Source organism: Polistes dominula, unplaced genomic scaffold, assembly GCF_049000335.1.
Source record: "Polistes dominula isolate Pdom_NZ unplaced genomic scaffold, Pdom_raw_medaka contig_15, whole genome shotgun sequence".
Taxonomy (NCBI): domain Eukaryota; kingdom Metazoa; phylum Arthropoda; class Insecta; order Hymenoptera; family Vespidae; genus Polistes; species Polistes dominula.
The window spans coordinates 2,319,261-2,346,189 of NW_028300915.1; the positions used below are offsets into that span (position 1 = coordinate 2,319,261).

Below are 26,929 nucleotides of genomic sequence, written 5' to 3' on the forward strand. Positions count from 1 at the left end.
TTTTTATTCATGATTTCATTGTATAGATAGTTATTAACATTTCATCTAATTCAAATGGTAATGAGTATACTTGATAAATGGAAGCTATTTAATGAATCTTGAACTTTTTTATTAATTTTTTCATTTGTCAATCTTTACACGTGGCTATTTTTTTTTTTTTTTAATAAATCAATGACGAATATACAATACTATAAAAACAGATCAATTATCGTTATTTTTTGTTGGTATTTATTTTTATTATTGTCGGTAAACGACTAAAACTATATAAATATTACATAAAAATAACGGATTTATAAATGTTAATACACATGACATCAAGATCAGAAAATGTACTTACCTTATTTGAAACGATAGCCAAATATGAAAAAAAAGTATACACTATACTTATATATAGGGTGATTCATGATTAAAAGAACACCTGAATATCTTGTTTGTTTACAATCCGTATTAAAAAACTTTAAAAGAGAAAGGTGCATTTCTTGTGGAATTAAATGTTGTAAACAATTTTTTTCAAAGTTCTTTTTTAACAGAACATAAAAAGCAACTTTGTTTTTGTTTAAATGGAATTATTTATTTTTGGCTATTATTATTTCAGACAAGATAATTGTTCATATTTAATATATGATAAATAATTAATAAAAATTGGACAAACGTGAGTGATCACGATATACAAAGAATTATGTAAATATTTAAAAATTAAATATATGCACGAACATGCAGAAAGTAAAATTTAAAGTCTAATAACGCGTTAACTTGATCTTTTTACACACAACAACGAGTAAATGTAAACTTTATAAGTATGTGTCAATATTTATCTGAAGTTGTAAAAAAAAATAAAAAATATCAATATATTTTTAAGCTAATAGGCTCGTTCAAAGAACAAACAGGAACTCATTGCTTTTCATACTCAAATTTATTCACACATTTTAATTTAATATGATATTATATCTCTATCAATCGGTATAACACTATGATGTAAAGAAAAAAAAATAATTATTATAAAAAATTAGTTTTATTATTTATTTTATCAGCAAATAATGTTCAATTTATTTACATTTATTATAATATAATTATAACATATTTAACTCAAAAATTATGTTCTTCATATTAGTAACTGTAAAATTAAAAACATCCCGGCAATGTATCGCTGCGCCATCTAGCTTCAAAGATGTAGAGTTAAAATGGTAGTCAGTTTTGTTCACAGATGCTTTGAAGCCTTTAATCTGCCCTACATATTTCAGTATTTGTCATCGGGAGGAAATTGGTTGTCGCTCTTTTTTAATTTATATTATATATCGTATAAAATTAAATCAATAATGATCAAATTTAATGGCAAAAATAATATTTAATCATAATACAGATATTATATACGTTTCATCGGTTTTTGATAGTATCATATATATATATATATAAAACAAGGGGAAATTACAAGTGAAGATTAAGCAATAGAAGCAATGTTACAACCGACGAATTAATAAACTTTAGTTTAATTTGGTATGTCACATATTTGATATTTTTGATTGTTATTAAATAATAAAAAAAAATGAAAGTATATACAAATTAGATGGTACAATGCTTGTGCTTTAAATACTCCAATAAATTGATATTTAATTTTATACATTTAAAAAAAAAATGTCATCAATCTATTAATGTTAATAATTATTAAGATTATCAATCTTTTAAATCATTAATAAAAATACTATATAATAATTTATGTTAATAATATAGCAAAATAGTGAGTGAAGTGTAAAATTAGTACAAACATATAGAAATGATGATGGAGTTGAGTCATAGTCTGACCCTCAATGAGGATGCTCTTGATCAAATTCCTGAAGCTAAAAGACCAGTTTTTATATTTGAATGGTTACGTTTTTTGGATAAAGTTTTAGTTGCTGCACAAAAGGTAATATTTAATCATTTTTTATTTTGAAGTATATATCATTTTTCAAGGATATTGACATTGTCTTTCTAAAATTAAAGAGTGATATAAAAGGATGCCAACAAAAATTGGTAGAACAATTGACTAAACACATGCAAGGTGCACCTGGACCTCCCACACGACGTCTTATTGCAAGATGTCTTGCTACTTTATTTAGCGTAGGTGATACGTTCCTTCTATTTGATACGGTTAATAAATGTAATGACATTCTTAAAAATAAAGATGACTCACCAAGTTTCTTACCGACAAAATTGTAAGTAAACAAAAATTAAAATCCTTTGTTTTTTTTATAGAATTTATTGTTCTTAATCATTAGTTAATAAATTATTATTTTTCAGAGCTGCGATATGTTGTGTTGGATGTATGTATGAAAAATTAGGAAGAATGATGGGAAGATCTTATGAAGAAACTGTACAAATTCTGATCAAATCTTTACGTTCTGCAGAATCACAAACACGAATAGAAATTATGCATACTTTAGAAAAGGTAAATATAATTAAATAAATTTATAATAGACTAAACTGAATTACATAAGTATAATGCTAAATTATATCAATTGTTTTTTATTTTTTTAGGTATGTGCTGGTATGGGATCTGCAATAACAAATGTTCACAAAGAAATATATAAAGTTTCTAGACATTATTTAACTGATAGGGTAATGGCTGTTAGATGTGCTGCTGCAAAGGTATATCTTTAGCGTAGTACCGTTTCATTTTCATTTATGTTTATATTGCATTTAAAAAAAAATTATGTTATCTAAAATTTTCATACTCTTTTTACAGTGTTTATTAGAAATGTTAAATCATGCACTATTCCTTTGTACAACAGAGATAGAAAGTGTAGCAACATTGTGTTTCCGTGCATTTGAAGGCTCAAATTATGAAGTAAGATGTGCTGTAGCCAAATTATTAGGCTCATTGGTGGCAATGACACAAATTCCAACTCCTAAGGGAAAAAATCTAGCAGGTAATATCTTTTATAAACAATTAAACGGTTATAATATGTTGAAAAAGTAGGAATTTATAGTTTTATACTTTTTTTTTATGATATTGCAGTTGTACAAAATAAAGGTGGTAAACAAATATCTTTGGAAGAAGTGTTAAATATTTTAATGTCAGGCTTTTTGAGAGGTGGAGTTGGTTTCTTAAAAGGTACTGGTGAAATAATCAAAGGTACTTCCAGTATAAATAGAGAAGTTCGAGTCGGTGTAACTCATGTAAGTCAGAATTTCTTATTGCATTCATATACATGAATGAAATAATTTCATTTTTAATAATTAATCGTATATTTATTCACAGGCATATGTTGTATTTGTTCAAATGTTAGGAGGTACATGGTTAGAACGAAATATCGGTGTATTAGTAGCACATGTATTAGATCTCGTAACTAATCCAAAAGCAGCTAATTCACATGTTGATGCAGTATATTCGAGAAAGTGTGTTAATTTTATATTACATGGTACAATAGGAAAATTACTCAGTGAAGGAGCTCAAGCTGCTGCTTGTAAAGAAATAGCACATATAATATTGAAACAGATGAATTCAATTGGTAATTTTAATTATTATAAATATTTAATTAATTACTGCTTTAAATAAGTCCAAATATAATAACCAATATATACTTTCCATAGATTTTAGTCCAGAAAATGCTAAAGATTGTAATCAAGAAACATTATTCAGTCAACATTTATTAGTATGCGCACTTCAAGAAATGGGAAATTTAATATTAGGATTGGGAACAACAGCATCTAATTTATTATCTGATCAATCTTTGAGTACGTATGTGTACTTAGAATTATTGTTATTATAGATGTGTTGTTAATTTAAACAAATTTTTATTATATATGCATATACAGGTTTAACAGATACAATCATGGCTGTTTTAATACATCCATGTCAAGCAGCAAGACTTGCAGCTTCTTGGTGCTTGCGTTGCATTTGTGTCGCTGTCCCCAGTCAAATTACACCTTTAATTGATAGATGTGTAGAGGGTATTGAAAATATGCGAAGTTCACCTGAGGCTATTGCTGGTTATAGTAGCGCGCTTGCTGCTGTTTTAGGAAGTGTTCGTTTTTCACCACTTGGTGTACCACACACAAAGGGAAAAGTAATTTTACATTCAATACATATAATGACATATGCTGTATTATTTATATGATGAAATCATGCATCGAAATTAATGTATGTAACATATTTTAGATAATTTTCAATACAGCAGAGGAACTCTTAAGAAGTGCAAGTCAAAATAGTCGTTTGTCACTAAATAGAACCCATGCTGGCTGGCTTTTGATTGGGGCTATAATGACACTAGGTATCTAATCAATATCAACGATTATAAATAATTTTCTAAGACAATCTATAGATTTTTAACATATTTATATAATGTTTAATAGGTACAGCAGTGGTTAAAGGTTTACTACCAAGAATGTTACTCTTATGGAGGAACTCTTTTCCACGTTCAAATAAAGAATTAGAAAGTGAAAAAGCACGTGGTGATGCATTTACTTGGCAAGTAACATTAGAAGGTCGAGCAGGTGCTTTATCTGCTATGCATAGCTTTTTATTACATTGTTCAGAACTTTTAAATGACGATATTACAAGACGACTTTTAACACCAATTGAATCAGCACTTGCAATGTTAACTAAGTAAATATCTGAATATTCTACTTTTATAGTTGCAAATTTATAGAGACAATTTTGTTTTATAAAAATATTGTTTACAGCCTATCTACAGTGCTTAAAAATTACGGGCAGCAATTAAAGGCCCCTGCTGCTATGGTCCGTTTACGTTTATATGAAACTTTATTATTATTGCCACCTCAAACTTTTGAAGGTAGACATAAAATATTAATTTTACTTTAAAACTTATAGTTATAAATCATGCACATAAAGACATATTAATTAATTAAATATATTGTACGTAGGTTCTTATACTCATCTTTTAAGAATGTTAGTATCAGAATTTACCCTGACGGAAAATCCTGGGAATACGACAACATCTTTATTACGTACTGTTTGTCATGCTAATGATTCCGTCATTCTTGGTACGTGGCTACAAGAAACGGATCATCGTATGATTGAAGATCAAGTAAGTGCAATCTTAAATATTAGTAGTTTATACATACTGTAAATGAAACTGTTATATTTACTTATGAATTAAAGTATCAATAAGAGAAATAATTTCAAGTTAATTAAATATTACTATGATTTGTGTTCAGTTGGAATCAAACAGAAGGGCAGATTTGGATCATGTGAGTAATATGTCTTGCAAGATGTATCTATATGATTATTACATCAGGATTTTATGTTTGTAAATTATAATCCATTCTACAACTTTCTTGTTAATTTTATCAAACTATTTATTTCTTTATCGCATTATTCACATGCTTTAGATCTCATAATTTCTTATATAATTTCTCTTTATATCTTCCTTTCTGTTTTGAAAATAATTATGTACAAAATATATGATAATACAATCTAAAGATTTGACATTATTCAATTTTTGCTATTATTTTAGTTGCAACCCAATAGTGCTGCAGGGTCTGGAGCATTAGAACATAATTCTTGTTGTTTATATCGTCCAGTTCCTCATGTGAGTAAATATAATTGTTATAAATATCAATATTTATATGATAATGTAATGGTATACATATGTCAAAAATACTTACATATAATATATTACATACAGGATGAAATAGTCCCTGGACCTTTGCCTTTGGGAGTAGCAGTTATTGATCTTTCTATTTCTCTCTTTGGACAAATCTTCCCTCGTGTAGCAAATAAACATAGATTACAAATGCTAGATCATTTCAGTGAATGTATAAAGCATACAAAATCTGGTAGGCAAGAAGCTATATCAATGAATGTTTTTACGGCTGTATTAAGTGGTTTAAAAGGACTCAATGAAGCAAAGACTGGTTTTGGACAAGAAGATGTTAAAAGATCAGCGACCAATCTTATTATAGTAAAGTTTAAATATTTTATTTTTGAAAAATTGTATTTACTTCAAAATACTCCTTAAATATATTCTTTTATATTATAGAGTACACTTGTAAGCAGTAACTCTATCTTGCGATGGGCTGCAGGAGAAGCTGTTGGAAGAATGGCACAAGTTATTTCAGATCCTAAATTCACAGCAGAATTAGCGCAAACCAGTTTTGATCGATTAAAGTCTGCTCGTGATGTTGCAAGTAGAACAGGACATTCTTTGGCATTAGGTTGCCTTCATAAATATGTTGGAGGAATGGGTTCCAGTCAACATCTCAATACTAGCGTTAGCATATTACTTGCTCTTGCACAAGATAATTCATCTCCTGTAGTACAGGTAAAACATAACTAAATACTTCTATGTTCAATATAATTATAAGTTTCTGATAAAATTAATTAATCTCTGATTAGGTATGGGCATTACATGCTCTTGCCCTTATAGCTGATTCAGGTGGACCAATGTTCCGTGGTTACGTGGAACCTACATTATCTTTGGCATTAACTCTTCTTCTAAATGTTCCTCAATCTTATATTGATGTTCATCAATGTATAGGAAAAGTATTATCTGCTCTTATTACAACAATAGGACCAGAATTACAAGGTAAATTATATTCATCGAGAAATTAAATTTGATAAGAATTAATATGTATATACTATTCGAATTCATAAAAAGGAACAGAAATAGGCATATTTATTGATCAGAATATATTTTATATATAAAATAATTTCTAGGAAATACTACAACGATCTGCATGGCTCGATCATCGTTTTTATGCGCTTGTGCTATTATGCAAGATCATCAAGATCCATTAGTACAAGCTGAAGCTACGGGATGTCTTCAACAACTACATTTATTTGCACCAAGACACGTCAATTTATCTTCACTTGTTCCTACATTATGCGTAAGTTATTTTTAAATAATTTTATATAAAATTGTATATTATAGTATTTTTATTTTTCTATAATCAAATATCTTTTTCTAGCGAACTTTATCAAGCAATCATTTACTTTTGCGTAAAGCAGCAATATCATGTCTTCGTCAACTTGTTCAACGTGAAGCAAAAGAAGTTTGTGAACATGCAATGACATTAGCAAATGAAAGTAGAGGTACTAATGTAGTAGAAGGACTTGTTATAACAGAAACGGGGCTTCCAGGTGTTTTATTTAGTATGCTAGACACAGAAACAGATAGCAAATTAATTAAAGATATACATGATACATTAACAAGTATGTTACAAATATTAGCTGCTGATAATTTGTCTCAGTGGTTATCACTTTGTAAGGATGTATTAACAATTGCATCAGGTAATGTATTTAATATGTAACAATTATAATATATAACTTATATACTAAGAATCAATAAATTGTTAATACGAAAATATTAATCATTAAGAATCAAGTACAACTGAAGAAGGGAATATTGCAAATATCGAAGACAGTACAGCAGATAATGAAAATACCGATGTAGAAGGAGATGATGATCAAGCAGAGTTTCATGCTGATGAATCTACAAAACAACGACCATCAATAACTCCTCGATGGCCAACAAGAGTTTTTGCTGCTCAATGTGTAAGACGCATAGTAGCTGCTTGCGTAAATAATAAACAAGCTCATTTTGATCTTGCATTAGCTAAAGAAATGCAATTATCTAAAGGAAAAGGTATATTAATTATATGACATAATAATATTATTAAAATTATATCTTTGATTGTTTTTAAATATCCCTATTTTCTAATTTTAGGTGATTTCTTAGTATTACATCTCTCTGACTTGGTACGAATGGCATTTATGGCTGCAACTAGTGACTGTGACCCATTACGTCTTGAAGGTCTTAAAACATTACAAGAAATTATTGATAAGTTTGCTAAAGTTCCTGAACCAGAATTTCCTGGACATCTTTTACTTGAACAATTCCAAGCACAAGTAATTACAGTTTTTTATATTATATATGTATATATATTATATTTATTTGTGCTTATATGATTGTATATTTATTTGCATAGGTAGGTGCTGCATTGAGACCAGCATTTTCTACAGAAACAGCATCTCATGTAACAGCTGCTGCTTGCGAAGCTTGCAGTGCTTGGATTGGAAGTGGTGTTGCTAGAGATTTAAATGACTTGAGAAGAGTACATCAGTTGCTTGTTTCTTCCTTAGAAAAATTAAGAGAAGGTCATACACGTCCACAGTTATACAATGAAAGTCTGTCTACTCTTGAACGTCTGGCGATTTTAAAAGCATGGGCAGAGGTATGGGCCCATCATAGTTACTCGATGATTTATAAGATATATGGGAATATATTTAGTGGTTTATAAGATAAAAATTATATATTTTAATTATCTTTTATAGGTATATGTAGTTGCTATGATTAAGGATGGTACAGCATTAAATAGTTATAATACGTCAATTACTAATATAAATCGAGCAGAAGATAGCACTGAAAAAGAATTTGGAGAATTCGAATTTCAAAATGAAAGTTTGTTAAGTTTAGTACAACCTGAGCTTTTAAGTTTGAGTCAATATTGGTTAGCTGCTTTGAGAGATCATGCTTTACTTTCATTACCTCCAGGTAACATGAATAATTTTTTATTATTTTTTAACAACATTAGACAAAATTATTAAATAACAGTATAATATATTATTGTAGAATTCTCTAGCCAGTTACCACACGACGGTGGAGCTTTTTATACAACAGATACAATGGAATCTGCTCGTCCCCATTATGCAGAATCATGGGCTCCGATACTTCACGCTGCTGCTTTATGGCTTAATGCAAAAGGATTTGGAATGTCAAATACAAATGATGAAACAAAAGCTTCAAATGTCTCTAGTAACAATTTAAACAACAACAATAACAACAATAGTAGTAGTAATAATAATAATATTTCAACTAGAGTTGATACAAATGTTGAACGTTTTCACCTACTTTTTGGTGAGTGTTGTTCGTAGACATATCAAACGTTTTTAAAACTAATATTGTTCATAAAACACTTATTTTTATATTATAGGAATATGTATGGAAGCATTGTGTAGTCCACGTTCATCTGAGTCTACGCAAAATATAGAAACATGTTTAAATGCTTTATATACCTTACTTGATTCTGTATGGGCTCGTAAAATTTTAATTACAGACAAATCATTATCTATTGAATTGTGTAATGTTTTACATAGGTATGTATATATATGTAACTAATGAATTACAAATTCTGAATAGATACTTTATATATTTACATAAAAAAAAAAATCATTTTTTTAAGATTACTTTTAACGAGAGGAAATTATATAATTCAAATGATAACAATGGAAGTTTTAAAACAAGTAATGAAAGCAGCTCAAGAAGATTTGACAGAAAAAAAGAAAGAAAAACAAAAAGGTATGAAAATATATATGTATTTATGTATAAACAATCATCAATATTATAAATATCAATTATATTATAAATATGTTCAACAGAATTATCACCAACAAACGAAGAAAATAATGAAAAAGAAGAATTTGATTTATTGGGCGAAGGAGGAGAGACAGGAGAACTTGTACCAGGCAAATCATTAGTGTTTGCTTTATTAGAAGTATGTTTATGCTTATTAGTTCGTCAGATACCGGCATTAAATCCTAATCCAGGTAGTGCGACTGCCATTTTATCTCAAAAAGGTTATATACCAACAGAAGAAAGTGGAAAACTTATTGCTTCTGCTCTAAATATAATGGAGTCACTTCCAGTACTTTGCTCACCACAAGGTACAACTACACTTGCATTTTATTATTATAAAATATAACATATAGATATAAAGATATATTTTCTAAGTATATTAATTAATATTACTTTTTGTCTTAGGTGCTATAGCAATTTTACCAACTTTATTATACTTAGCAACAGGTGTAATAAGAGAAACAGCAGTACGAGTTGATAATGATTTTGGAAAATTAGGTTCAGAAACACCTGTTCATGCAGCATTACATTGCGTTAAAAGTCTTACTACTAACAAATATGCAAAAGATGATAGAAGCCAAACCCAATGGACGGGACTATTACAAAGTGCTTTAGCAAAAGTTATTGATCTTGCTAAAACAGGTATTCTGTGCACGTAAAAATAGAACAATTCATTATTTTAGTATAGATGTATTTATATATAAATAACATTTTTATATATTATAGGTAATGATGAAACCAAAATGGATGAAGTTGCGATGATGTTAAGTATTGCTGTATTTGTCCTACATGCATTACCAGATGTTATCAGTGCACCAAATTTACAGTTTCCTTGTATAAATCATTTTAGACATGCTTTTCAGTCAGAGAACATGCTAGTGAGTAAACAATAAAAGAATATATTTTAAAGAAGTCTTAGAGTTGATTAATACTTCAATCTTAAATATTTTTCAGGTTAAATTAAAGTGTGTTCAGACCTTAAGAACAATATTCTTACATCCTGAACGTATAATAAGTACACCCTATATTCATTCATTGGCACCTAGATTAGTGGAATATTTATATAGTGATAAAAGTAAACAAGTTACGAATGAATTGGAACTTTCCTTCACATTGGAATGTATCAGTACAGTAGAAGCTCTTATAGGATTGGCTGAAATATCTAATCGTATGTATGATTAAATATTAAATGTAATATTATTTATTGAATTAAGATTAAATATTGAAAAGATATACATGTTACATTGCATTCAGGAGAACTCTTGCAAGGTGTGTGAAATAAACTTTTGTACACACATAACACTACAAATTAAATTAATAGATATTAATTTAATTACAATTTGACTAATCTTTTAATCTAATCTATATTTTGATTATCAGGTATACAAATGTTGACATTACTGGTTCCGATTCTAATCAATTATCTCTTGGAAGGTGATCAGCTCCAAAATGCTTCCAAATATCAAATAACATTACATCAGCAAAGTTTTCAATGGTTAAATAAAATAGGACCAAAATATCCACAGGTATTTTATATATTGAATAGAATGATATTTTGTGTTTCATTTATAATATATTAATTTCGATTTTAGGAATTTAAAACATTAATGTCTCAATCGGCGGAGTTAAAAACCAAATTGGAAAATGCGGTAAGATCCAGTCATCAGCAAGCATTAAGGCACTCTAGACCTATAGAACCTGTAAAACATCAATTCAAGATGTCCACACCTTCTATAAAATTAAAAACAGATTTTTCTAATTTTAACTAACTATAATAATATAATCAGAAGTTGCATAAATGATGATGATTATATAATATCTTTTAATCTTTTAACATGTTATCTCAACGGTATAATAGAACAAATGTGATAATATGGATTAGCTCTTTCATCTGATAACTAATTGACAAACAAACAAACAAAAATGAAATATCATCCAGTTATTTCTTTGATACATCTATAATATACTTACAAAAAAAACTTTAGATAAAATCTTCTAACATATTTTTTGTTTGCTTAGTAAGGCTCATGTGTGATTGTACTTAGATAAAAATAGTAATATGATTTTAGAAATTTGAAAATTATACAAGAGACGATTGGAAAAATAAATTCAAACTTAAACATCTGACATTTGTCCAATGCATTTGTTTAATACATTTGTTTGTGACATCAACGTGATGCCACCGAATGACATAATGTTGATATCTCTAGAATATATTCTATTCATTCAATGAAATTACATAAACATTGGATTTTTTGTTGTATAAGTATATATAAACTTGTAAAGTTTATACTATATTATATAATTATCAATATAAAATAATTTCTTATATCATTTTTTTTCCAGTCTTCTCTTCTGAATTCAATAATATTCTATATTAGAAATGAATTGTATATATTAGATATAGAGAAATTATCTTTAACATCCAGAGAGTAAATATTAATTTACTGTATAACATGATATCCTTGTGTTTATAATTTTATTTTATGATTCGAACTTACAACGTGTCTATTTGTTTGTGTGTGTGTTGTGAACAAAATAATAGTAAAAGCACAAGGAGAGATAGAATATAGAATATTTATAAGAAAAAGAAAAGAAAACATAAAAATATTATAAGATTATGATAACCATCCAACAACGTTTTGAAAACTAATGACCAATATCATGACTATTGTTCATGTATTTTCACAACTGATATACGTATTAATGTTTTGATATATTTATTTATATTTAGAATTTCTATTAAATAAAAATCATTAATAGATTTTATAATAATGACAAAATTAAATTATGTAATAATATGTGACAGAATTTATATAACAGAACTTTTACTTTTATTAAACATCTATGTATACAAATGTCAAAAAATATTGAATGTTCTTGTATTGTGTATACGTCAATATTTCATTACAAAATGGCAAATATTTACTGATATTGATTATTTACAAAAAGAAAAAAAAAAGAGAAATGTAGTAAATTAATAACTATAATAATCTAATAATACGTAATTTTTTCTTTTAAATGTGGCACTAACATAGGTAATTGTAGATGTGTATACGAAAGAACGAAAGTTACGTTTAATTTTGATTTATGCATTTGAGAAGAAATTAAGAAAATTTGTAATAATAATATAAAACATAAAATATAGTAAAAAGTAATTTTCATGAAAAAGTCAATTGAAAAAATGAAGAGAATACTAACTGATGTATTATTTAAATTTACAGTGCATTTAAAATGATCATATTATTGTTTAAAATATATAACGTGTAAAAAGACACGAATAATGAAACATTTTGTTAGAAATAATATTAATAATACAAGAATAGAGAGAAATTATTATTGATAGTAAATTTGTAGTTACGTGAATCATAATGAAAGTCATTGTATAATTGTTAGAAGTTCTACTATTTTTTATATTATCATTTAAAATTAAGGAAAGACGATAAAACACAAATATGTAGATTTTACATTACAATAAAGTTCCAAAAAAAAAAAAAATTCTTTAAATTTAATCTTTAATTATGTTGACGCAATATAAACATTATTTTATAAAGTTATCATATTTTATATTACATGATTATAGTTATAATTGATAATTTGAAATAAAAAATATAAAAATACAATAACATGTAACTTATTGTAATATATTATACTTTCATTATCAGACTATTATAATTATGTAATATAAAATTTTATGTTTGGGTGCGAAAAACATTTTTCTTCCGATAAACATAACATAACACTGTTAAGTAAATTACATATGAACACTCATATACATATAAAGATATGATATCATATGCCCTTGTGTCATTCAGTGTTCAACTCTTGTACGGGTAACACCTAATTGCTTACTCTTGCAAATTTTATAATTTACTATATAATTATTAATTATATGTCATTTAAGAATATCGTTAACAAAATGATAAAAGCCAAAAAATTTGTGATTGCTAAGCATTTTGAAGGTGAACCAAAGCCATCAGATTTGAAATTAACAGAAGAAAATTTACCACCGATTACCGATGGCGGTATGTTGCGTAGATCTATTATTATTCATTAGACAACTCATCATGATTTATCAAAATTAAAATTTATGTATAAATAAAAGAGTGAAATATATATTTTGAACTTGTTATATATATAATTTAAAAAAATGAGATAAATTTTTTAACTTGATAATATATATATATATATAGAAACAGATAAAGTGTAATAAACATTGATAAGCTTTGTTAATTTATATTTTTCACTCTTCAATGATATGGTTTAAAAATAAGCATGAAGATATTATAACTAATTATAAGAATGTTTTTATTTTTTATTTTAAGAATAGATACAACATAAATTTTGTGCTAAATTTACAGAAGTACTTGTGAAAGCAGAATATTTATCTGTTGATCCCTATATGAGACCATACATGCTACAATTTCCACTTGGTTTTACTATGATAGGTGGCCAAGTTGGTAAAATAATTGAATCAAAGAATTCAGATTATCCAGTTGGTAAAAGAATATTTGGATATTTTGGATGGAGAACTCATACAATTTTTAATCCACGAGCACCTGAAAAATTTAAAACTATTGATCAGGAGCCATATTTATTACCAGACATAGGAGATTTATCTCCTTCTTTAGGTTTAGGAATTTTAGGAATGCCAGGGTATCCAGAAAATTATTTTCTTAGAATTTTCATAATAATTTAATACTTTCAATTAATAAATGTATATATATATATTACAAATTGATTACAGAAATACAGCATACTTTGGTCTAATAAAACTTTGTTCACCAAAACGTGGTGAAACACTTGTTGTAAGTGGAGCTGCTGGTGCGGTTGGATCTCACGTAGGTCAAATAGCAAAAAATATTTATGGTCTTAATGTTATTGGAATTGCTGGTTCAGATGAGAAATGTAATTGGATAGTAAATGAATTAGGCTTTGATAGTGCCATTAATTACAAAACGCAAAATGTATCATTGGAATTAAAAAAAGTTGCTCCAAAGGGTGTTGACGTATATTTTGATAATGTATGTTGAAATAGAAGATTTTTTTTCATTTATATATATATTTTATAAATTTATATATCAAATCTTGTAATTATATACAGGTTGGAGGAGATATTTCTAGCAATGTTATATACCAAATGAATCCTTTTGGTCGTATAGCAGTGTGCGGTAGTATTTCGTCATATAATACAGATCACTCTACTCTGCCTAAATGTACTTTGTTACAACCAGCTATGGTTTTCAATCAACTAAAGATGGAAGGATTCGTAGTTACACGTTGGAATGACCAATGGCAAGAAGGAATAAAACAGAATTTGCAATGGATTAATGAAGGCAAAATCAAATCTAAAGAAACAATTACAAAAGGTTTCGAAAATATGTTTCATGCATTTTATGAAATGATGAAAGGGCAAAATATTGGTAAAGCTATTGTACAAGTATAAAGCAATAGAATCAGCTGTTTCCTTATAAGCACATATTTAATATATATTTGAAAATATATCTATTTTTATATTTCTATATAAATTTATGCGAAATGACAATGTCTATAAAAAAAAAAAAAAAAAAAAAAAAAAAAAAGACAGTTTTTATATGAATATTTCTCAATCAAATGATTGTGTTTCATTTTATTGTATTGAGATCTAAATAAAAACAATAAAATTAAACTTTTTAATTAAATCCTTTCTCACATAATTATATATTTTTAATTTGTTTTATATATGAAGGAAATATAGTTCTAAATATATTTAAATAAATGGATAAATAATACGATATTCATAATTATACAGAAAATATATGAAAACATACATAATAAGAGGATCTTTCATCTTAGAATCTGGAAATGAATCATTATTATTTAATATAATTTTTTAGTTATAATAAACGAAAATGATTAATTAATAGTATTAATATTAATATAAATTTATATAATAAAAAATAATAGAAAAATTTATAAATAAATTGAACAAGTAGTGTAGCCGGGATCAGTCAACGTGTAAATTGATTTCCGCTCTTAAGCACCCCTGGCGGATATTAATCAAACTAAGACCTAACATTTCTCTTCCTCTAGGGATCCTATAGAATGGATGCGCCATGTACATTGCTGGGGGACAGGAACTCGATTTTGCGCGCGAATGATTCAAACATTGAAATAATTATGAAATAATGAATTGCATCAAATACAGAAAAAAAATGAACTATATTTAATGATAATTAAAAATTTATATTAAAATAGAATAGGTTAGACGAAAAAATTATTATAAATTCAAGCGGTCCCTCAAAATTTTCAGCCAATGGCACATGAGCTGAATATGAATGGCGCATCCCTTCTACAGGATCCCTAGCGCATCCCTCCTACAGGATCCCTATCTTCCTCTTTCATACACTGCACATTGTCTTTATTGCTACGTTGGATCATACATCTATATAATATCGCATCATTTAAGGCGAACTCTGGTAAGTGAAGTTAGGTTTGTAATGGAATGCTTGCAGTTCTTTAGTAGCTAATTTCAGCCTAAGCTCGGTCTCGTTTGTATATATGTGTACTCGTTTCGAATACATATTTTGCAATAGGAAGCGACCCTGGAGAAAAGTCTCAATTTGCCTTATTGAGACGTTCTTTGTAATGCTTGTTTATAAATTATGTTTGGTTTTATATATATCAAAAATAGAAGAGCTAATTTAAGTAATACTCTATTGCCTATCGCCATTTGAAAAATTATTCGTTTATTCGTTAAGCAAATCATTCGAAGAGTATAATAGCTATTATATTCAAGAGGAACATATGACGGACCTTTGTAGTATCTTTGCAAAAAATTTCAATATTGGCAAGATTTAGCCCAATGAAGGTAATTTTCTTAATTTCTCATATATTTATTATTCATATTATAATGAACAAATATCCTTAAAAAAGAATTACACGGTTTAACATACCTATGCATGTACAAAATTGAAATGGATATCCAAATACTTTGTTTATTTTTATTTCATTAAAAATCTCTCTTATATATATAGCTTGTCTTTATATGATTTTATTTAAAATTACTATTTTTAATAATGTTCAATTTAATTCTTTGAACATTTTTATTCTTATTTATTTCTGAATAATTTTACAAATATACTTCAATGGGTGTTGCTCAATGATAATCTATAAGCCTTTTTTTTTTTTACTACAGTACAATCTCTTATGTAGAAGTTTTCTTCTATATATATATATATATATACATATATATCTTCTATATATATATATATATACATATATATCTTCTATATATATATGTATATATATATTTACAAATGTTATTTTTTTAAAGTAATAAAATAAAGCATTTTTATTTTTATATGATATAATATATTTGAAATGAAATAGAAACGATTATAGTAAACTTTATTCAATATATATGTATATTGATATATTTAATTGAAAATTCAAAGTATTGAACAGATAATGTCAGATGATGATGTTGCCTTGGATTCAATGGATACCGAGGAAGATATATTCAATGCCAATCCTGTTAGAAGGGCAAAAACACTACGTACTTTACGATCTCACTCCCATGGTAGCACTAGTACGCATATTACTAGGAGTAACTTAAGTGTACGACGTAGTACACGTAATAGAATGCAAACCTATGACAACCTTAATACTAGTTGGATTTTAGGTAAAGGATGTTAATACATTCTTTAATCGATATATCATTTAATACAACAGCATAGATTATAGATATGATTTTTATTCATAAATCATATTATAGGAACGCAAACTTTGAAAGGATATCCTATGTTTCAACAACATGGATCTTCATCTGATAAAGAAATGGTAGATGAAGTACCTGATAGAAAACGTGAATTGCGTGATCGTATGCCTTTAAGATCACGTGAAAATCATCCTCCTAATAAAAATTCAAATAGACATATTAGAGATAGAACTGATCATGATCATCAAAATAGTAGAGAACTTAGGGGACGATCTGATCGTGATCTTAGAGAAAAATCTGAACAAGATAAAGATATTAGAGAACATAAAGATAGGCAAGGCCGAGAAAAGCCAGAAAGAGAACATAAAGATAAATTAGAAACAAGAAGTAAGTCTGAAGTAAGAACATCAAATGAAGACAAAGATACAAGGTGAACATTTACTTCATATTACATTATATTTATATCAATATTAATTAATACAGTATAATTATTATTATAAAAATTTGTTCAACAGAACAAGTAAATCTAATAGTCCATGTAGACTTAGGGAAGGTCCTGTAACTAGGTTATGCGGAAATTCTTTAGATAAATCTGTAAAATCTAAAATGGGACAAGATGAACCTGAAGATAGCTCACATGGGAGTGAAAAACAAGAAAACAATGATAATTCTGAGAATGAGGGTGTAAGCAATTAAACAATTTGAATGTTTTTATATCTATATTTACGTGTGTATAGAAATATAACAAAAAATTAGTATATAAAATAAGATTAGTATACAATCATATTAAAGTTTTCAAAATAATATTTATGTAAGTATTTATATTCAACATTTATTATGTGCAGGGATACGAAGACATGTATACACGTATTAAACGCACTAGAAGAACTACTCAACGACAAATACCAAGGGGTAAGAAGATTACAGGTCTGGTATCTTATTTATTATATTATATTATTATATTGTAAGTATATAAATCAAACTAATATTATTTTCTTTTACAGTCGTAGATAGTGATTTAAGTGAATCATCAGATTCTCCTGGTCCTAGAAAATACAGTTTACGTCAAAAAAAGCCAACTGTAGATAGATTTCAAGCCAATGTTGAGCCTGTTAGACGATCTATAAGAGCTCTTCGTAGTGTGCTAAGCAATTCTATGAGAAGACGAAAGCACAGAAGCAAAAGTACAAGTTCTAGTGATTCTAGTGATTCAGAACCGCAACGATATGATAAAAAGAAAGGGAAAAAAGCGAGGTTAGTTAGAGAGAACAAGTCACATCAAAATTTCTTTATTAGTTCATTACTTAATTTATTGCTTAATTCATTAGGCAATCAGCAATACCCCAAGGCGGTCCTCCAGATCGTAAAGCAGATATCAATCCTATTACATTAGATACAAATATTAGGTTCAGTGATGTTGGTGGTTTAGAATCACACATTCATTGCCTTAAGGAAATGGTTGTTTTTCCTATGATGTATCCAGAAGTTTTTGAAAGATATCATATTACACCTCCGAAAGGTGTTCTCTTTCATGGCCCACCAGGTAAATTTATATTTTATATTTATATATTAAAAACTTACAATTATTTTTTGAAATAATGTTATTTTGAACTGTATTATATTAATCACTTTGTTACAGGAACTGGGAAAACATTAATAGCTAGAGCATTAGCAAATGAATGTAGTCAAGGTAGTAGAAAAATGGCCTTTTTTATGAGAAAAGGAGCAGATTGCTTATCAAAGTGGGTTGGGGAATCAGAACGGCAATTAAGATTGTTGTTTGAGCAGGCTCAACAAATGAAACCGTCCATTATATTTTTCGATGAAATTGATGGTCTTGCACCTGTCAGAAGTACCAAGCAAGATCAAATTCATGCTAGCATTGTATCTACCCTTTTAGCACTTATGGATGGTCTTAGTGATAGAGGAGAAGTAAGATAAATATTTTCATATACACGGATACATTTATTTACTGTTAAATTAATTAATTTCTTTTCTTTTATTTTTGTAATAAAGGTTATAATAATTGGTGCAACTAATAGAGTAGATGCAATTGATCCTGCACTAAGAAGACCTGGCCGTTTTGATCGTGAATTATTCTTTCCTTTACCTGCAATGAAAGAAAGATTAGATATTTTGAAAATTCATATTAATAAATGGAAAAATCCACCAAGTGAACAATTGTTAGAAATGTTAGCTGAAAAAACAACTGGTTACTGTGGTTCGGATTTAAGAGCTTTATGCACTGAAGCAGTATTACAAGGATTAAGAAGAACATATCCACAAATTTACACGACTAGCAATAGATTGCTCTTAGATCCTCAACGAGTTGAAGTATGTTACTTTTTTTGTTTAATAATTTATACAGAGAAATATATAGAGTAATCTTTGTAACAACTCATAAATGTGTTTTGCAGGTGAAAAAACAAGATTTTATGCAAGCATGTTCTATTCTAATTCCATCATCACAGAGAGTAACTCCTTGTGCAGGTAGAAAATTGCAGCCTTTTATGGAGCCACTATTAGGTCCTCCGTTGGAAGAATTAATCGGTCTAGTAAAAGGAACATTTCCTCAAGGTGTTAATCCCGCTATGGCAAAGTAAGAAATGTTTTTATAGAATGCTATATTTTTATAAGTGTATATTAGTATTTATTTTATACTTAAATTAGTATTTATTATAATATTTATTAATAAATATTAATTTTCCATAGAAATTAACATAAATGTTTTCCTTCTTAGAGTGAAGGTTACTAAAGGAATACATCGTCCAAGATTATTAGTTTCTGGTGGCAATTTATCTAAAGGTCAAGGACCTCATTTAGCACAAGCTTTATTACATCACATGGAACATTTACCAGTACAAACATTAGATGTTAGTACACTTTTTGCAGAAAGTGCACGATCTCCAGAAGAAACCCTTGTACAAGTCAGTCATTATTTAAATCTGTTACTATATAAATATACAAAAAAAATATTTGTTTATAAATATATATATACATATATTGTTTTTTGTTTACTTTTCATGGTAGGTATTTCATGAAGCAACCAGAAATGTACCGTCCATTATTTATATACGTTCCATTGATCAATGGTGGCCACTTGTTCCAGAGACTGTAAAAGCTGTTTTCTTGTGTCGTATTGCAGCATTAGATACTTCATTACCTATATTGATTCTTGCAACTAGTGATGAAACATATCAAGATCTTCCAATGAAATTACAAAATCTTTTCAGTGAACTTCGTGGCGAAGTATATACTATGAAAATTCCAAATTCAGAACAAAGATCGAAATTTTTCAAGCCTATATTTATGATTCAAAGTTTAAAACAACCACAAACTAAGGATAACAAAGTTCAAGTATTAGAGGAACTTCCTTTGGCTCCTGATCCAATGCCAAAGAAATTATCCAATGAGGAAAAGAAAAAGTTGTTTGAAAAAGAAGAAGTATCTTTAAGAGAACTTCGAATTTTCTTAAGGGAAATATGTGCTAAGCTTGCTAGAAATCGACAGTATGTATTTTCTGTAATTTTTAATATATATAACATTATATTATATACAATGTAAACATATTTAATATATATATTTTTTTTTATAGATTTTTCATGTTCACGAAACCTGTAGATACCGAGGAAGTACCCGATTATAATATGATAATAAAGCAACCTATGGATTTGGAGACTATGATGACTAAAATTGATATGCATAATTACCTCTGTGCTCGAGATTTTCTTGATGATATTGATCTCATTTGTAAAAATGCATTGGAATATAATCCAGATAGGTTAGTATATATATATAAATATATAATTAAAAAGTAAATTTAAAATTAAAAAAAAAAAAAAAAAAAAGAAAAACAATAATAAATATATTTAACAAATATTTTCTCGTAATTTAAAAGCATACAGTGAGTTTATAACATTTATTAATTAATGTTATATGTTTAGTGATAAAATAATATAAAAAAAAAAAAAATAGATAAGGTATTTCTTTGTGTTTATTAAAAGAATGAATAATGTGATTTGCTTATCTCATTGGGCATATTGCCAAAAATTCGTATTGACGTTCATGTTGTATGTTTTCATGTCAGCTTGCGTGATAGGCCCTCCCTTGGGATATTGAAGAGGTAGTTCTTGATTATCCATTGCTGTTGTTGCTCTGTAGTTAAAGTGGTTTTCAATTTATTTAACACACCTCTATCTCATTTTTAATTTTAATTAAACACCTATATTTTATATTTATTTGCTATTCTACAGAGCACTTATTGAAAACCACTCACATTAGATCCGCTTTACATTGATCCTATTGAATTTGATATGTAATTGATTGTACATTAATTATATTATTTTGTCCTTTTCATACAGAGATCCAGCGGATAAATTGATTAGACATCGTGCCTGTTCTTTACGCGATAATGCATATGCCCTAATTAAGGCTGAATTGGATTCAGATTTTGAAGATAAGTGTCGTGAAATATCTAAAAGTCGTAAAATTATTGAGACTGGCCATAATGATGAGACACAAAATAAAAATACAAAAACAGAAGTTACATTACCAAATGAAAAAAATGATAAGAAGGATACTGAATTAGTAGTAAATAATACACTATCCGTAAATGGGAAAAGATTTAGTCATTCCAGAAAACGTAAGATTCCTGCTTGGGCTAGAGGATACGTAAAGAAAGTTCAAAAGAAAAAAATTAGCTTTGATGATAGTATATCTGAAATAAGTAACAAAGTATGTATAACCAATGAAACCACCGCCACAGTTGGTATAGATTTAGAGAAATTTCAAGAATTTGAAACAGAAGCAAATAGTGTTCTAAACGGTCATGTACCATTATTTGATAATACTGATTCTGAGAATGATTCTCAAAACGAAAACTCTAAGGATATTCACCTAAATCATAATGATAATACGGTAGAACAACGAATTCATGATTTTGAAAGAGTTGAAATATCTATGATAGAGGATGATAATAAAAATGTTGGAAATGATGTTTCAAGTTCATCGTCCAGACGAGAGAGTTTAGATGAATTATCATTTGCAATTGAGAGCGATTGTAGTTTATCAAAAGTTGATGTAAATGATAAAGTTATTATTGATAAAAATGAACTTGAGTCTGCTTTGTTACACACTGTAAAAGTTACGAAAGATTTTCCCGTAGAGGTATTGTGTGACATTTATGTGCAATTAAGTAGATGTGTAGGAAGATACGCGCATCATTATGATAGGAAATCACTGCCAAAGGTAAATATATACGCTAATATTTATCAATATCTGCAGAATGTTCAGTGTAACAGTCCTAGAGATTATTGAGAAATATTTGGCAATGTTACAAAATATATTTAAAACGTTATACTGAACATTCTCTCCTCCCCGCCCCCTCCCTCCTGCTATTTAATATATTATAGCACAAAAAGTAGATACTTTTAAAAATAAGATATGATAGATGATAGATAATAATTAGATATGATAATTATTGATATTAAATTTACAAATATACATATATATATATATATATATTTATAGGACTTACTCAAGGAACTGGAAAAGTTTGAAGAGTACAAGTTAAGTTTGTACGAGAAAGTTAGTCAACTAAATACGCATTAGAAAATGTAAATTAATCTGTAGTTTGATCATAAAAAAAGAAAGACGTATTATGTACTGGTACTAAAAGAACAGAATTTAAATATCAAATGAAAATTAAGATTGTGCCGTACATTTTTCAGTTCTTATAACTGCCAAATATACAATATTTACAACTGATTGTCATTATTGTAATAGTCAAATTAATGTGTAATGAGTAGACTGAGGATTTTTATGCGATTGCATTATGTTTTTCATATTTTATACATAAAAGACGAATCCATTGAGAATATGTTACATACTTTTTTTTTTATCTTCAGTTGTCAGTTATTTTTTTACAAAAATTGATGAATCGTTAACTAATTCATGATACTTCCATGTGTAAGATTATCGATCAATGATATCATTAATAACAAATTCAAAAGTAAGTACAAGTCACCAAGTTTCAAATAAAAATCCATTTTTTAGTGATATGTGTCAAGCAAGCACACAATGGTGGTTTTACAAATGTCTTTTCAATGTATGAATAACATAACTTAAAGAAATTTCCTCAATAAAATATACTAGCCAAAATATATCAGATGAGATTAATCAATTCTGAGAAAATATTATCTGCGAGATCTTTACGAATTATATTTTGAAGACATTTGAAAAGATATTGCAGTACATAATATTTAAATTTCTGTAGATGAAATTACAAAACAACTATTTCTGTATGGTATTACTTTTTAAATTGATAAAATTCATTTTAACATTAACAAAATAATAATAATAATAATAATAAATAATTTTAAACTAGGTAGTTAAATAAATTTTAAATTGTACATCTACAGAAGGATCAGAATATGTTGAAGTCTGATATACTGAAGTAAATTTAAATTTGTATAATCACATCTTGTGACATGGTAAAATCCAATTTGGCTTATTAAATTAATTTTTTTGGATGATACTATTTTACAGGGAAAAATATTGAAAAAATGCAAATTATAACAAAGCAAACGTGACAATAAAATCACTTATCAATTATAAATCTGCCTGGTATATATATGTACCAGTAATTATGGCAATGGACCAAGTCAAACATTTGGACAAATTTATTTTATGATTTATTCTATATTGAAATGACTTCTATTACAGAATAAATCGTAAAATAAATTGTTCTAATTGGTTGACAATTATGTTAGTCCAATGTTATTATTATAGATACATATATATCTAATAAAGATATATCTCGCATAGTATTAGTGTATAGTTTGCATATTGTTTGCATATTTGGATGAATTTTCTTCACATAAAAATCCACAGTCTAGAGTGATAAGATTCAAAAGAAATGTTTCTATAAGGAGAGACAAACAAACTTAATTATTTGCAAATTGCATTGATTGTTTTTAAGAAAAAAAAAAAAAAAAAAAGAAACAAAGGCAATAGAAAATTGAAGAATAATAAGAACATTTTTCCTAATTTTATAAATAATTCTTTTTATAGTTGACAGTTATTTATATTATTTATTATTATTAGTGTCAAATTTACATTCTTCTAGAAAGTTTTCATTTCTAATTATTTGTTATTATATATGTACTCGCGCGTGATTTTTCTTTTAACACGATTCACAATGATAAAATTAATTAATATAAAAAATGGATACGAACATGTTTTTCAATTGTATGTTCAGTTTTCTATACAATACAATAATAATAAGAAAAGAAAAATAATATGTAAATCACATGGTCATACAAAGATGATGGTAAAATTAGTACATTATGTACTTAAGCGAACTTTGCTAATTACATGGAATTGTAAAAAAAAAAAAAAAAAAAAAAAAAAACTACTATTCCATTTAAAGTAGCATTAGCGTGTTGTTAAATTGTCACACAACATATATATTACCAAATTATAGAACCAATTAAATTTATATTATTTTATATGCTATCACAGATTACGTTACATGCAATAGAAAATATTTAGCTCCGATATAAATAATATTCCTGATCAATAATAATTTTACAAAGTGGATTTAATCGGGAATTCTAGTTGAGAAGATATCATGTAGATAATGTTAATATAAACCAAAAAAAAAAAAACAAGAATTTTAATTTACAGATGTTAAAGAAATAAAATATTTTGTTCATTCTTGAGTCAATAGATCAATATAATATTTTAATGTCTTCTATATATCTTTTTATATTTCAAGTAAATACATACAAATTAGATTCGTGATAAAGAAAAAAAAAAAAAAAAAAAACAACAAGTAATTTCCACTTTGTAAAAATTAAAATCCAAATATATAAGAAAATAATGTAAATACATTCCAGATATTGTAAACAATAATCATATATTGAGATATTACCAAGGTATTTAAATTTTATTTATACATAATTTATTAATAAGCAAATTAATTTACTCTTTTATTGTGTATTTGTGTAGGATCAATAGTATATTATTTTTAAAAGGTTTACATGTGCGAAGTTTTAGATCAAATGTAAATCTTATTTATTGCACAAGATCACAAGAAATTCAATGAAGGGTTCATTTTAAGTTATATGTGAAATGTAATCATTGTTTTTATTATCATTTGATTTGTATTAATCTACGATACGTCTAGTGTGATAATGTAATGTAGTATAAAATCATTTTAAAACTTGATAATTTAGGAAAGACATTTGATAAACGTGTGCTTAAAGTAACATAATCTATAATTACAAGAAAAGAAAGAATTATATCCTCAATTATTTCCAATTAATTTTAACCAAAGTTATCAAATATATAGATTATTAGCTTGTTAACAGTATAAGAATCGAAACAATTGAACATCTTCTAATCAATTTAGAATAATTTGATGTGCGAAAAGGAATATGAAAAAGTATCAATATTATAATGACATATTCGACGTCTTCGATATAAGTTAATATACTGGTTGTGATCTACATCGTTACTGTGAGATGATAGTTACCAGATAAAATGCGTAAATGTGTCAGTTTTAATATATTAAAAAAAAAAAAACAAACAAACAAACAAACAAAGGGTTATTCAAACTAAAATATTTTACCACCATTTATTATGAAACAAGTTTTTATTATGCTACAATGTGCTACTTCGTGCATTTATAAATAAAATTGAAAACAAAACAGATTTTTATGCAAAATTGAATTTTTAATATAAAATTCAATTTAAAAAAAAAAAACAAACAAACCGAAAGAGAAATGCATTATCTCATATGTATTCGATTCACTGATAAAATGTGAAGTTATGTTACCATAAGAAATCATTAAGATTCCTCTTCAGAATCTTACTTAATGTTTATTAGCAAATAGATTTTTAAAAGACTGAATCTGAAAAGAAAAAAAAAAAAAAGAAGCTTTCATTTTTTTTAGCGTTTCTCTTTTAACAACAGAGTTAGGTAATACATGATTTTATTTGTTGATAGATAAATCAATGTAAATAATAATAAACCTCAAAATGAATAATTTTTATATATATACACATACACACATTCTCATAAAAAATAAATGACATACAAGTTTTTTCAAAACCTTTAGTATTTTCTTTATCATTTTATTTTATCGAATATCAATTATTATATATACTTAATAATATATATATATATGACGAGAACATACACATATACTTAAATCATTTTAAAAAAATTACTGTAAAAGTATTTTATTAACTCTGTTTTTTTTTTTTATTTTCTTATCGCGAGAAACGTTTCCATTATTCTTAGTATAAAATTGTTAATAGAAAATAGTGAGAGAGAGAGAGAGAGTAATTAATTTGAATAAATTTTTCATGATGAACAAACAATATTTCTTATTTATAAATCATATTCATATATATATATTATTTTTATTTCAAATAATATCAATTTGAATTTCTTGTACTCGTGCAATTTAATTTCCTTATACAAAATATATACGAGGGTGAGTAAGAAAGTTATGAGCCTTGACAAATAATTTTTATTATATTTTATTTTATTTTATATTTTTTTTTTTTTTTAAATAAAAGTGAATTTATATATATATATATATATATGTTAGGCTAAAAACTTTTTAACCCATCCACGTGAACATATTTTACAATCATTATATAATATTTGAAAGTAAATAATGACGATTGATCTCAACCAATAATGAACATCTATAAAAACGTATGATATTATTAAATAGTCGTATATTAATTATAAGTAAAACAATATGTATATATGTTACGGTCAATCTATACAATGCACAGAAAGTTTTGGTCAAAGTAAAATATATGCTTCAGTTGTTTATTATTTTTAATGTTCGAGGGG

The 26,929-nt window shown here is 26.8% G+C and overlaps 3 protein-coding genes and 1 long non-coding RNA gene across 8 annotated transcripts; 3 read left to right on the forward strand and 1 right to left on the reverse strand.

Annotated features, from left to right (window-relative positions):
- Nucleotides 1-1,187: 1,187 nt before the first annotated feature.
- On the forward strand, nt 1,188-12,031 carry LOC107068239 (HEAT repeat-containing protein 5B). 3 transcript variants are annotated; one of them, XM_015324449.2, is made up of 35 exons: nt 1,188-1,494; nt 1,729-1,903; nt 1,981-2,192; nt 2,278-2,425; nt 2,515-2,625; nt 2,723-2,906; nt 2,996-3,156; nt 3,239-3,488; nt 3,571-3,714; nt 3,796-4,046; nt 4,139-4,250; nt 4,333-4,585; nt 4,663-4,772; nt 4,864-5,027; nt 5,158-5,190; nt 5,457-5,531; nt 5,628-5,903; nt 5,982-6,263; nt 6,338-6,527; nt 6,659-6,828; nt 6,910-7,231; nt 7,320-7,586; nt 7,668-7,849; nt 7,930-8,175; nt 8,276-8,495; nt 8,574-8,858; nt 8,935-9,097; nt 9,184-9,299; nt 9,380-9,664; nt 9,762-9,998; nt 10,083-10,234; nt 10,311-10,524; nt 10,611-10,625; nt 10,737-10,882; nt 10,949-12,031. In XM_015324449.2, exons 2-35 carry the CDS (start codon nt 1,772-1,774, stop codon nt 11,123-11,125), a joined length of 6,285 nt encoding a protein of 2,094 aa, XP_015179935.1. In that variant the 5' UTR covers nt 1,188-1,494; nt 1,729-1,771; the 3' UTR covers nt 11,126-12,031. The 3 variants fall into 3 exon arrangements, with proteins under 3 accessions (XP_015179935.1, XP_015179936.1, XP_015179937.1); XM_015324450.2 differs by lacking the exon at nt 10,611-10,625; XM_015324451.2 differs by lacking the exon at nt 5,158-5,190.
- Nucleotides 12,032-13,154: 1,123 nt separating this feature from the next.
- LOC107068268 (prostaglandin reductase 1) lies at nt 13,155-15,024 on the forward strand. The gene is made up of 4 exons (XM_015324488.2): nt 13,155-13,381; nt 13,718-14,012; nt 14,104-14,380; nt 14,461-15,024. Exons 1-4 carry the CDS (start codon nt 13,249-13,251, stop codon nt 14,800-14,802), a joined length of 1,047 nt encoding a protein of 348 aa, XP_015179974.1. The 5' UTR covers nt 13,155-13,248; the 3' UTR covers nt 14,803-15,024.
- Nucleotides 13,857-15,378, reverse strand: LOC149033161 (uncharacterized). Its single transcript, XR_016175835.1, has 2 exons — nt 15,167-15,378; nt 13,857-13,915 (listed from the first exon to the last, which is right to left on the reverse strand). It is a non-coding gene; the product is annotated as an uncharacterized LOC149033161 (long non-coding RNA).
- A 446-nt stretch (nt 15,379-15,824) lies between these two features.
- LOC107068198 (ATPase family AAA domain-containing protein 2B) lies at nt 15,825-25,661 on the forward strand. Of its 3 annotated transcripts, none has more exons than XM_015324360.2 (16): nt 15,825-16,206; nt 16,793-17,019; nt 17,113-17,485; nt 17,571-17,739; nt 17,901-17,982; nt 18,060-18,309; nt 18,384-18,598; nt 18,695-18,987; nt 19,072-19,389; nt 19,473-19,654; nt 19,796-19,982; nt 20,086-20,564; nt 20,651-20,836; nt 21,143-21,178; nt 21,417-22,302; nt 22,585-25,661. In XM_015324360.2, exons 2-16 carry the CDS (start codon nt 16,806-16,808, stop codon nt 22,663-22,665), a joined length of 3,951 nt encoding a protein of 1,316 aa, XP_015179846.2. In that variant the 5' UTR covers nt 15,825-16,206; nt 16,793-16,805; the 3' UTR covers nt 22,666-25,661. The 3 variants fall into 3 exon arrangements, with proteins under 3 accessions (XP_015179846.2, XP_015179845.2, XP_015179847.2); XM_015324359.2 differs by having other exon boundaries at nt 16,803-17,019; XM_015324361.2 differs by lacking the exon at nt 21,143-21,178 and having other exon boundaries at nt 16,803-17,019.
- Nucleotides 25,662-26,929: the final 1,268 nt, after the last annotated feature.

Bases quoted from the DNA above. Each gene is read 5' to 3' on its own strand.
- LOC107068239 (XM_015324449.2), top strand. From the start codon at position 1,772: ATGATGATGGAGTTGAGTCATAGTCTGACCCTCAATGAGGATGCTCTT. The intron at 5,028-5,157 runs GTAAGTGCAATC...ATTTGTGTTCAG, and splicing joins ATCGTATGATTGAAGATCAA to TTGGAATCAAACAGAAGGGC. The intron at 10,883-10,948 runs GTATTTTATATA...TTTCGATTTTAG, and splicing joins TAGGACCAAAATATCCACAG to GAATTTAAAACATTAATGTC.
- LOC107068268 (XM_015324488.2), top strand. From the start codon at position 13,249: ATGTCATTTAAGAATATCGTTAACAAAATGATAAAAGCCAAAAAATTT. The intron at 13,382-13,717 runs GTATGTTGCGTA...CTAAATTTACAG, and splicing joins ACCACCGATTACCGATGGCG to AAGTACTTGTGAAAGCAGAA. The intron at 14,013-14,103 runs GTATCCAGAAAA...AATTGATTACAG, and splicing joins GGAATTTTAGGAATGCCAGG to AAATACAGCATACTTTGGTC.
- LOC107068198 (XM_015324359.2), top strand. The intron at 17,486-17,570 runs GTGAACATTTAC...TTTGTTCAACAG, and splicing joins AATGAAGACAAAGATACAAG to AACAAGTAAATCTAATAGTC. The intron at 19,983-20,085 runs GTCAGTCATTAT...TTTTCATGGTAG, and splicing joins CAGAAGAAACCCTTGTACAA to GTATTTCATGAAGCAACCAG.